The following is a 12,747-nucleotide window of genomic DNA, read 5'->3' as shown; positions in this document are numbered from 1 at the left end:
GGCAGGTTTGGTGCCTGTTGAGTGCTAGGTTTTGTACTAAATGCTGGGTTTTGTACTAAATACAACCAGTGAAAAAAACATTAAGTCCCTGCTCTCAAGGGGATTAAATTCTAGTGGAGGGAATCAGCAGTAAACCAGTATTTAGAATGTCAAGCAGGAAGACTATGGTGGAAATTAAAACAACGAAGGGGGATAGAGTGTAACCTGGGTATAGAGTTGTCACTTTTATATAGGGTGACCAGGGAAGCGATGTCTGAGTAGAACCCAGAAAGAAGTGAGAATATCTGGGAGAAGTGCATTCCAGGCCAAGGAAGAGCAAGTACAAAGGCAGGATCAGCAAAGAGACTATGCTGTGCTGCTAGAATGGAGTAGGTGGGAGCAGAGAAGGATAAAAAAGGGGAATGACAGACAGGTCATTTAGGACCTGGTAAGCCATTTAAGGATTTTGGCATTAACTGTTGAGTAAAGTGCCATTTGTTGGAGGATTTTTAAGAAGAGAGATGATGTTAGTATGTATGATTTAGTATGTATGCTCTGGTTGCTACTGGTGGTCCATGGGGCAGGAAGGTGGTGGGGTGGGAGCAGGAAGACCATTCAGGATGCTCTGAATATTCTAGGCAAAGAAATGATTGAGGTTGAGTTAAGACTTTAGCAGTTTAGGTGGTAAGGCATGGTCAGACTCTGGATCTGTTTTGAAGGAAGGGCCTACGGGTTGGATGATGCATTGATTTGTGGGATATGAAGAAAACCAGAACACATGATAGACTAGTAAGAGGAGCAGGCTTTAGAGGGAGTGGAAAATACATGTGTTATTTACTCCTTCATATCTATCCCTCATGCTAGGCTTTAATTCTCTAGCTAGAATAGGAAAGAATTGCTTCCTAACTCTCTGGAAATTTGGTACTCTGGAAAGAAAACTCAGTTAGGATCCCTAAAGTGGCATTTTAAGACCTGATGCTCTCACTTTCAGACGCTTGGCCAAATCATTTTTTTGAGCCTCTTCAAGCTCTGTTTCCCTAGCCATAAAATGGATTGGCTCCTATGGTCACTGACATTCTTTCATTTATCACAATTTGTGTCTGATTCATTCTTTTTGGAGGTGTTTTGATGACTTCCCTTTATCCACTTAATAGTTGTAGGCATTCGTCACATTTCTGACCTTTACTCTTATCACACAATTCTTCCTGGCTTTAATCAGTTTTATAAATGTCACTCTTAGGGGGCACCTGGGTGGCTCAGGTCATGATCTCACAGCCCATGAGTTTGAGCCCTGCGTTGGGCTCTGTGCTGACAGCTCAGAGTCTGGAGCCTGCTTCGGATTCGGTGTCTCCCTCTCTGCCCCTCCCCCAATTACACACACACACACACACTCTCTCTCTCAAAAAAAAAATAAATAAATAAACATTAAAAAAAATAAATGTCACTCTCAGATCTATAAAATGACTTTTTTTCTGAGTTGTGGACTCATTTAAGTTTGCTCCAGTAAGTTCAGTCTTGAATTCATTGCCCCCCACCCCCCTCCAAATTTGCTCTTCTTCCTGAGCCCAGCAATTGGTAATTTTGATTATGTGATTTCTATTGTTAATAGCTGACCATTAGCCTTATTGAATTACTAATACTCAGTTTGCTAAGATAAGTTCATTGGAATGAAGTTTGGGAAGTTGCCTAGCAGATCTCAGTGTGATCCATGATCCTGAAACACTTTCAGGGAGCCTGCAAAGTCAAAACTTAATTTTTATAAGTGATTTTTTTTTTTCAACGTTTTTATTTATTTTTGGGACAGAGAGAGACAGAGCATGAACGGGGGAGGGGCAGAGAGAGAGGGAGACACAGAATCGGAAACAGGCTCCAGGCTCCGAGCCATCAGCCCAGAGCCTGACGCGGGGCTCGAACTCACGGACCGTGAGATCGTGACCTGGTTGAAGTCGGACGCTTAACCGACTGCGCCACCCAGGCGCCCCAAAACTTAATTTTTATAATACTAAAACATTATTTGACTTTTTAAAACTGTTGACATTTGCTCTGATGCTACATATGCAGTGGTCTATAAAACTACTAGCTCCTTATTTCAAATTGTAGCAGTGGCATTATTTCCCTATGTGCGATTGCAAGGAAGGAAACAATTTCACTTAACAAGGTTTTTGATGAAGCAGTAAAATATATTAATTTTCTTAAATCTTATCCTTAGATACATGTCTTAATAGTCTGTAATGAAAAAGGTAGTGTAAAACATTTCTGCCTCATGGTACATTTAAAAGGATGATGCATAGCATTCATTTACATAAATAGACCTCTGTGACATAGTTGAAGGAGAAAAGCTGAAATACAATAGTAATAGGAAAACAGCCTAATGTGAGTCTGGACTCTGTTACAGCTTTAGTTTTATTTAGTTCACCAGTGGTATCAGATATTTTGAGTGTAGAATCAAAGACTTGCCCTTCATTATGTCTTAGGGTCTGAGCACTTGTGAGACTCAAGAAATCTTCATGCTTTACAGCCCAGCCAACACTTCATAAAACTGTAAGATGTCTTGCCGTTTCACAGCCCAACTGCTGGGATTTTGAGCAGCTGAGACATTTTCTTTTCTCCTTTGCTCCATTCCTGGCTTTCCTCTCTTCTGGAGAAAGCATTTGCCTGATACCCTGATGCCATCCTGTAGTGGGTGTGGCTTTGCACTTGGTGAAGGCCCTTGTCCTTTGGGGGATGCTTTTCTCTTAGCTCTGTTGCCCTGTTGCCAGCATTTTGCACCCCTGCCTCCCTACTCCGCAGCTCCAGTATTTGGAAAACATCCTTTTGAGAAAGTGCAGATTTGCTTTGGGAATGAGGCTGCTAATGATTTTAATCTGTTGTGCCAGCCACTGTGCTCCCCTTAAAAGTTTGTTAAATGTTGGACTAATTTTTTCCTTCTATAGCAGGTTCACTCTTCATTTCATCATGACCCCAGCTTCCTTTCATTACTGGAAAGGGCTTGTTCCTGTAGGAATTTAGTTTACTTATGTTTCTTTGCATCTCAGCTCTCTCTGAGATGATTTTATACTCTCTGTCTTGTTCTTGTTGTTGAGGTGGGAGCAATGAAAGTCTTTTGCAAGTTTCTATATCCTAACCATAAGCAGTAATCCAAATATTTACTCTCTTGTGTTCAAAATAATTGATACAGATTGACTGTTCACAATGAAATTATTTAGCCAGTTCTTTTAATAAAATTCTACTAAAATAAGGTATTGGCCATATTTAAGCTTGATGAAAAACCGATGTAAATGTGTGCTGACACAGGAAAAAAAAAAACCTTTTATTGTGGTAAAATACATAGAACATAAAATTGTACCATTAAGTGACATTAAATACGTTCAGAATGTTGTGTAATCATCACTATTGTCTATTTTCAGAGCATTTTCATCCCAAACAAAAATTCTGTACCCCTTAGGTGATAACTCCTCATTGCTCCCACCTTCTTACCCCTGCTAACCTCTATTCTGTATCTGTGCAGAATTTACCTAATCTAGATATTTCATATGAGTAGAATCATACCATATTTGTCCTTTTTGTGTCTGACTTATTTCGTTTAGCATAATGTTTTCAAGGTTCATTCATGTTGTAACATGTATCAGAACTTTCCTTTTTTTTGCAGAATAGTATTCTGTGTGCGTATGTTTCACATTTTGTTTATTCCACTTATGTTGTTTGTACCTTTTGTCTGTTAGGATTAATGCTGCTCTTGACACTAGTATTGAAACTAGCAATATACTAGCAATTGAAAATTGCTGTTTTCAATTCTTTTTGGTATATCCCCAGGAGTGGAATTGCTGGGTGATTATGGTTATTCTTTGTTTAACTTTTTGAGGAATCCCCAGTTTTCCACAGTGGCTGCATATTTTAAGTTCCCACCAGCAGTGCACCAGTGGTTTTATTTGTCTACATCCTCACAAACATTTGTTCTTTTCTTTTTGATCAACATTTGTTATTTTCTGCTTTTTATTTGTTTTGTAGTAGCCATCCTAGTAGATGTGCAGTGATATTTCATGGTGATTTTTATTTGCATTTCTCTATGAATAATGTTGAGCATCTTTTCATGGCACTTATTGACCATTTGTGTATCTTCTCTGGTGCAGTGTCTTTATAGTCCTTTGCCCATATTTTAATCATATTTGTATTTTGTTCTTGAGTTATAGGAGTTCTTTATTTTGGCTATTAAGCCCTTACCAGATAGATGATTTGCACCCATTTTCTACCTTTGTGCAAGTTGTAATTTAAGTCTCTTGATACTCTCCCTAGATGCTCAAAAGTTTTTAAATTCTAATGAAGTCTTTCTAATTTGTCTACTTTTCTTTTTTGTTCCCTGTGCTTTTGGTTTCATATTTAAGAAATGATTGCCAAATCTAACATCATGAATATTACCTCCATGCTTTCTTCTAAGAATTTTATAGTTTTAGCTCTTAGATTTAAGCCTTTGATCCATAGTGAGGTAATTCTTTGGCATAAGAGTCCAACTTCATTCTTTTTCATGTGAATAGATCCAGTTTTCCCAGCATCATTTGTTAAAAAGCACTATGCTTTCCCTACTGAATGATCTTGGCAACCTTGCTGAAAATCAGTTGATCATAGATATGAAAGTTTATTTCTGGGCTCGTTTCTGTTTCATTGGTCTTTATGTCTATCCTTATGCCTATACCATGTTTTGATTATTGTGATTTTGTAGTAAGTTTTGAAATCAAGAAATGTGAGTCCTTCAACTTTGTTCTTTTACTTCAAGATTGTTTTGGCTATTCAAGGTTCCTTGGAATTCCATATAAATTTTAGGATGGGTTTTTCTCTTTCTGTAAAAATACCATTGGGAGTTTGATAGGGATTGCATTGAGTCTATAGATCATTTTGGGTAATACTGTCATCTTAATGTTAAGTTTTCTAATACATGAATACAGAATACCTTTGCATTTATTTAAGTCTTCTGTTTAGGTCTTCTTAAAGCAACATTTTGTAGTTTTCAGTGTACAAGTCTTGTGCTTCCTCATTTAAAGTTTTTCCTAAGTATTTCATTGTTTTTTTATGCTATGTAAATGTCCTTTTCATGTATTTGTTGTAGATATACAGAAATGGCAACTGATGTTTGTTTATTTTGTATCCTTCACCTTTGCTGAATTCATTTAGTAGCTCCAACAGGTTTTTATATGTGATTCTTTAGGGTTTTCTGCATATAAGGTCTTATCATCTGTAAATAGAAATAGTTTTAGGTCTCCCTTTTCAAGTATGATGCCATTTATTTCTATTTCTTGCCCAATTGCTCATGCCAGAACTTCCAGTATTATGTTGAATAGGAGTAGTAAAAGTGGGCATTTTTGTCTTGTTCCTGATCTTAGGGGAACAGTTTCCAGTTTTTCACCTTTGCATATAATGTTAGTTGTGGTTTTTTCATATATGACTTTAATCATGTTGAGGAAGTTCCCTTCTATCCCTGCTTCATTGAGTATTTTATCATTAAAGGGTATTGGATTTTGTTAAATGTGTTTTTTTTTTTTTTTCTGCGTTAATTGATGTTCATGTGGTTGTTGTCTTTCATTCTGTTAATGTGTTATTACATTGATTATTTTCTCATATTGAACCTCCTTGCCTTCTGGGGATAAATCTCATTTGGGTCATAAGTGTGATCCTTTCAGTACTTTGCTGAATTTGGTTTCTTAGTATTTTGTTAGGGACTTTTACTCTGCAAATGAATTGGAGAATGTTAGTAGTTTTAGCATTACTATTTTAGTATTTTAGTTTTAGTATTTTATTAGTAGTAGCCTATAGTTTTCTTGTGGTGTCTTTGTCTGGCCTTGCTATCAGGGTAATACTGGCCTCATAGAATGAACTTGGAAGTAATCACTTCTCTTTAGCTTTTTGGAATATTTTAAGAAGGATTCTTATTAATTCTTCTTTAAATATTTGGTAGAATTTGTTAGTCAAGCCATCTGTTCCTGGGCTTTTCTTTGTTACAAGTGTTGATTACTGATTCAAACTGCTTATGTGTTTGTTCAGATTGTCTATTTCTTCTTGAGCCAGTTTTGGTAGTTTGGTCGTTTCCAGGAATTTGTCCATTTCATTAAGTTATCCAGTGTGGTGTTCAGCTGTTCATAGTAATTTCTTACAATCCTTCTTATTTCTGTGTAGTTGATGGGTTGTCATCACTTTCATTTCTGATTTTAGTTATTTAAGTTCTTTTTTTCTTAGTCAATCTAGCTGAAAGTTGATTTTGTTAGGGTTTTTTTTTCCCCCCCTCAAAGAACCAACTTTTGGTTTTGGTGACTTCCCATTGTTTTTTCTGATCTCTATTTACAGTATAATCTTTATTATTTCTTTTTGCTAGCTTTGGGTTTCATTTGCTGTTCTAGTGGTGTCAAGCATAGGTAGTTTGTTGATTTAAGATCTTCTTTTAGGGGCGCCTGGGTGGCGCAGTCGGTTAAGCGTCCGACTTCAGCCAGGTCACGATCTCGCGGTCCGTGAGTTCGAGCCCCGCATCAGGCTCTGGGCTGATGGCTCAGAGCCTGGAGCCTGTTTCCGATTCTGTGTCTCCCTCTCCCTCTGCCCCTACCCCGTTCATGCTCTGTCTCTCTCTGTCCCAAAAATAAATAAAAACGTTGAAAAAAAAATTAAAAAAAAAAAAAAAAAGATCTTCTTTTATTATAGGTTTTACAGCTGTAAATTTATTCCTAGCATTGCTTTTTCCTATATCCCATAAGTTTTGATATGCTGTGTTTTTGTTTTCATTTGTTTGAAGGTATTTTCTAATATCTCTTGTGATTTCTTCTTTGACCCATTGGTTGTTTAAGAGTTATGCTGTTTAATTTTCACATATATGTAAAATTTTCATTTTTTTTTTCCTGTTACTGATTTCCAGTTTCATTTTATTGTGATTGGAAAACATACTTTGCATGATTTGCATCTTTTTAAATTTATTAAGACATCCTTTGTGGTCTTACTAATAAGTATCATGGAGAATGTTCCATTGGCACTTAAGAAGAATGTGTACTCTCCTGTTGTTAGGTGGAGCATTCTATATATGTCAGTTAGATCTAATACACTAGGTATCTAGTGTTGTTCAGGTCCTTTATTTCTTTTATTGATCTTATATCTGGTCCTTCTGTCCAGTGTTGAAAATGGGATATTGAAATCTCCCAATTATTATGATTGTAGAACTATCTTTTTTTTTTTTCATTTGTGTTAGTTTTTACTTAATATGTTTTCAAGCTTTGTTTTTAGGTATGTATATGTTTACAGTTGTTATGTATTAATCTTTTATTAATATATAGTGCCCTTCCTTATCTCCTGTAACCTGTTTTAATTATTTTAGTCTATTTTGCTTGACAAAAATATAGTAATTCCAGCTCTTTTAGTTACTCTTTGCATGAAATACCTTACTCTGTCCTTTTACTTTCAGTCTCTTTGTGTCTTTGTATCTAAAATAAATCTCTTGTAGACAATATACAGATGGACCATATTTTAAAAAAATCCATTCTGTCAATCTCTACCTTTCAGTTGAAGAGTTTAATCCATTTACATTTAAAGTAATTACTAATAAGGAAGGATTTACGGTTTTGATTTGGTTATTTTCTGTGTCTTGTTTTTTGTTCTTCAATTCCTCTATTAGTGCCCTGTTTTTGCACAGTTGATTTTTTGTAGTGTACTTTTCTGATCTCCTTCTTTTTTCCTTTTCTGTAATATTTTTTAATTAACTTCTTAATCATTACTTGGGAACTACAATTAACATCTTAAACATACATGAAACTAGTTTGTGTAGTAGTTAGTTCAATAGTATATAAACACTGATCTGTTTACCCTTTTCTTTCCTCCTTTATATTGCTCTTGTGACAGATTGCCTCTTTATACATTATGTGCCCATTAACATAGATTTATCATTTTTCTATGTGTGTACTTTGCCCTTTAAATCATAGGAAAAGGGAGAAAAAAGAGAAGTTACAAATCAAAAGTACAATTATACTGTCTTTTGTAAGTACATATGAACTTACTTTTACTGATGTTCTTTATTTCTTCTTATGACTTTGAGTTACTGTCTAGTGTCCTTTCATTTTAGGCTGAAACTGTTCCTTTAGCATTTTTTGTATGGCAGGTCTATTACTAATGAACCTCCTTAGCTTTTGTTTATCTGGAAATGTCTTAATTTCTCCTTCATTCTTGAAGGATACTGTTGCTAGATAAGATTTTTCTTTCTTTCAGACTTTAAATACATCATTTCCAGTGCGGCCTGATCTTCGTGGCTGCTGATGAGACATTAGTTGTTAACGTATTGAGAATCACTTCTGTGGGTCCAGTTACTTTTTTCCCTTGCTGCTTGCAAGATTCTTTCTTTGTCTTTGGGGTTTTACACTTTGAATACAAAGTATCTTGGCATGGATCTCTTTGAGTTTATCCTTCTTGGAGTTTGTTGAGATTCTTGGATGTATATATTCATGTTTTCCTCAGATTTTTGAAGTTTTCAACTATTATTTTTTCGGTTATCATTATTTTTGTCTATGACTCCTGTGATGCCTATGGGGGTACATAGGTACCTCAGGCTCTGTTTGTTTTTCTTCATTCTTTTTCTTTTTGTTCCTCAGACTGGATAATTTTGACTTTCTTATCTTAAAGTTTCCTGATCCTTTTATTTCCTGCCTATTTAAATCTGTTGAACCCTACTAGTGAATATTTCATTTCAGTTATTGTACTTTTTTTCAGTTCTGGAATTTCTTTTGGTTCTTTTTTATAATTTGTCTCTTTGTTGATATTCTCCTTTTTCTCATCTATTGTTTTCCTTATTTCCTTTTTTCTTTCTTTCTTTTTTTTTTTTTTTTTTTTTTTTGTTGTTGTTATTATTAGGTTTCCTTTAGCCCTTTGAGCGTATCTAGGACAGTTGATTTAATATCTTGGACTACAAGTTCCAAATTCTGGACTTCTTCAGGAATGGTTTCTGTTAATTTTTTTTAATTGTGAATGGGCCATGTTTTCTTGTTCGTTTGTATGCTTTGTAATTTTTTGTTGAGACCAGGACATTTATAATGTAGTAACTCTGGAAACCAGATTCTCCCTCTCCACAGGTGTTTCTTTGCTTTTCATTGTTCGGGCTATTCCCATCCATTTGTGACTTTCCCAAACTATTTTTGCAAATATATATTCTTGGTTGTGTGTGATCACTGAAGTTTCTTTTCTGTTATCTTCGCAGTTAGCTATTGGCCTGATGAAGATTTTCTTTAATATCTGGCTCAAACAACAAAAAAGTATTGCTGTCTCTTTAAATCTTCCAACAGATGCCGTTGTGAGGAGCCCCTGCAGCCTGAAAGGGCTTAAAGGAAGGCATGTGTCTGCACTGTGCCAGTCTCTGATCTGCCTGACTGACCGAAAAGTTCAGCCCCCAATTTTTTGATGCCAAGATTCCCAATTGTCTGCCCTGGCACCAACCAGCTGCTCTAGGAGTGATGGACAGGGCTGAGGAATGGGCAGTGTTGATGGGTTTGCAGGTGTGGTTCTCCTAGCAGTCTCTCCCTTTTAGCAAACACTCAGGGTTGTTTTAAGTGTCCAGTCAGGTTCTAGAGTCCTGAAATAGTTGGTTCTGTTTTGGTTTTTTTTTTTCTTCCCACTGTACTGGTTGTTTTGGGTGGAGGGACGAACCCCAATAGCTTCCTCCTATGACATTTTGCATCTCATGGGTCACGGTATTCTTGTATTTATTGTCTTTCTAATGTGTTTATATGGATAGAGGAAAGTTCTTAGGTTTCTTTTTTCTGGTTTGTGTGCTTGACTGTACTGTCAAAGGAAAAGAATTGTCTTCAGATTTTAACACATAAAGGATTAAGATATTTAAGTGTTTTGGGGAAAAATATAAAGTATGAACTTTTATTTCAGTGCTCTGTCAGTATTTTGTATAGTAACTTCATATTTTATGTAAATAAGAAATTTGTTTCTAGTGAAAAAATTTAATGTTTTTAAATGTTAGTTATTCCTCATTAAGTATGGTTAGCTTACATGTTTGGCATTGGATGTTTATTATGATTTAATTATTGATGGATAAACAGTAGAAAATTTGCTTACAAACCACCTAATGCGTTTACCTTATTTATAATAAGTTTAATTTAAAGCCAGTCACTACAGAAAATGATACAAAGAAATACATGAAGCTGTCTTTATTGTGAAATCATATTACTCTACATGATATTTTAGAATGTTGGTCTGCCTTTGTAAAATTGGATTTTAATCCAAACTTTAAAATGCTCAATTTGCTCTGCATGTAAATTTTGCTTCGTTACCTAAAGAAAAGTCATTTAGGCATTTTAAAAGCAATCTGCAGCTTTTCCCTCAACCTTCTGTAGTTATTAACAAGAAATTGTTTTGATCTCTCAAAGACATAAGCCAAAAATTGCCACTCTAATAAATTCTTCACCATTAAAGAAGTTTGAATCAGTCCAAAGAGGTTTTTTTTTTTGTTTTTTTGTTTTGTTTTTTTGTTTTGTTTTTACCAGAAGTGCCAAAGGGGCCACAATATGACACTATTTTTGCAGGTAAATACCCATAGTAGAGGATCTAGTTTGGGAGTGTTCACAGCTTTACAGCTGTTGTCTTTAAAAAAAAAAAAAAAAAAAAAAAAGTGTACATATGTATCACCCATTCTTAGGACAAAACTCAGTTGGCATTCCAGAGTGGTTTTCTGTATTCTTGTAAGTAAATAAAATGGTTACATTTCCACAATTAAAAAAAAAAAAGAAAAGTTTTCTTAATTTAACAGTGTACAGTCCCAGATCAGGGTTAGCCCCAGATCATAAAGTAAGATAACACAAAACAATTCATGTTTTTTTTTTAAGCACTTGTAGTTGGACACTGATTTTGAACTTTTTCAGTTTGTGTGTGTGTGTGTGTGTGTGTGTGTATAGAGTTATATGCTGTCATTCTGAATATCATTTATTGCCCTTTTACCTTTTTAATTTTATCTAGCTATAACAAAAAGCTTGAGATATTTTTGAGAGCTACAAAAGCATAAACATTTTGCATACATACACAAATGTATGTACATATTTGAATGGGGATATATGTGCATATATATGGAATATGTGTGTGTGTGTGCATACATACATGATAAGTGCAGTGAGTGAAAAAAAAACTAAGAATAAAGGAATAGAGAGGGTCAGGAAAAAGCCGTCTGAAGATTAGCATGTATGCTGAAATTTGAGCATTTACAATAGTTTATTATGTAGTTAAGTCTTTAAAATATTAAAACAATTGTAGAGTTTTTGTTTAGGGTTTATTTTAAATTATAGTGCTTTTTTTTTTTTTACTTTTTTTTTTTTTAATGTTTTATTTATTTTTGAGAGAGAGAGACAGCGTGCCAGCGGGGAAGGGGCAGAGAGAGAGGGAGACACAGAATCCCAAGCAAGCTTCAGGCTCTGAGCTGTCAACACAGAGCCTAACACAGGACTCGAACCCACAAACTGTGAGCTCATGACTTGAGCTAAAATCAGATACTTAACCAACTGAGCCACCCAGGTGCCCCTATACTGCATTTACTTTTAAGGTGAAAATAACTTATTTAGTGGCATGAATTAAACATAAAGCTAAAAATTTAGGCATTTTACCATAAGTCACATTTAATATTCATGAAAATGATAGTGTAAAGATGCCAACAACCCCAAGTAAAAGTTTTACCAGGTAAAATATTGTAGGCAAGTTCTTGAGGGTTTTGATTTGAAGAAATCAGTAATTTAGCACTGCTTTATTACAATGCTGTACAAAATAATCAACCTGAAACCTAATGTAAATAATTTTTACTTCTCAAAATTGTTTTTATTGTAGCATTATATGTGTTTTTGTTATCACCTAATGAGGGAAAATGTTGATATGCATAATTCTACCTAATGGTAATTAGAAATGTCAAGGAATATATCTAATTTGGGAGTACTTTTTCTTTAATACTGATCTAGGCTGTGACAATGGAATTCTTTAACTTCTGTGTTTACTGATCATGTTGATGTAATTAAAGGGTTACACTATGGAAGATAAAAAAAAGGATCTTTTTGAAGATGTGGTTTTGAAAATTTTATAGTAAGATTTAGCTTTATAAAGTGAAGTATTTTCTCTTGCTAATATGAACTAGAAGTGTGTGTCTTATTCCTGATGGAATAGAAAATACCTAAAGTTATTTTATAGATGAGAATTTTCTTGATGGGAAATAAGGGCAATGCATACTATTCAAAGTTATAAATACAAAGAATGTCTTTTGATACATTGTCAAATGCATTCCGTGAAGAAAAGTTTAAGGCTTATGTGATTTCCTTTTTTATTACTTATTTATTTATTGAGAGAAAGTACATGGGAGCATGAGTGGAGGAGAGGGAGAGGGGTGGAGAGAATCCCAACGAAGTTCCACACCTAGCATGGAGCCCTGTGTGGGGCTTGACTTCACAGCAGTGAGATCATGACCTGGGCTGAAATCAAGAGTTGGATGCTCAACCAACTGAGCCACCCAGGTGCCTCAATTCCTTTTTTAAGTTGTACTCACTTAAAACCACCAAGATCAATTAGATGTTTTATATCAGCATTTGCCAATAGAAATATGTGGATCCCATACTTAATTTAAAAATATTTTGCATGTATATTTTTTAAAAGTACAATTAATTTTAGTAATACAGTTTACATAACCAAATATGTCTAGAATTCTTTTATGTTATCCATATAATAATGAGTTAGTTATACATGCTTTTAAATCTAGTTTGTATTTTACATTTACAGTAC

At 34.8% G+C, this 12,747-nt stretch overlaps 1 protein-coding gene across 5 annotated transcripts in view; it reads left to right on the top strand.

The window, feature by feature from the left end:
- The window catches only part of CDK17 (cyclin dependent kinase 17), a 110,709-nt gene that overhangs the window by 54,070 nt on the left and 43,892 nt on the right, over positions 1-12,747 (top strand). The window contains exons 1-2 of one of the 5 annotated variants that reach the window (XM_045464665.1): positions 8,773-8,776; positions 10,414-10,415. The exons of 3 other annotated variants lie outside the window; for them this stretch is intronic. Coding sequence is in view for 1 of the 2 variants with exons in the window: in XM_045464662.1 (XP_045320618.1) it covers positions 9,461-9,485 (25 nt within the window). In the remaining variant the exon portion in view is untranslated. Of the gene's footprint in view, positions 1-8,772; positions 8,777-9,266; positions 9,486-10,413; positions 10,416-12,747 lie in introns of those variants that run through there. One more of the 5 variants, XM_045464662.1, reaches the window with a different exon arrangement.

This window comes from Leopardus geoffroyi, chromosome B4 (assembly GCF_018350155.1).
Source record: "Leopardus geoffroyi isolate Oge1 chromosome B4, O.geoffroyi_Oge1_pat1.0, whole genome shotgun sequence".
Taxonomy (NCBI): Eukaryota; Metazoa; Chordata; class Mammalia; order Carnivora; family Felidae; genus Leopardus; species Leopardus geoffroyi.
Note: the sequence above shows the minus strand (reverse complement) of the source record. Positions and strands in the feature narration are given on the sequence as shown.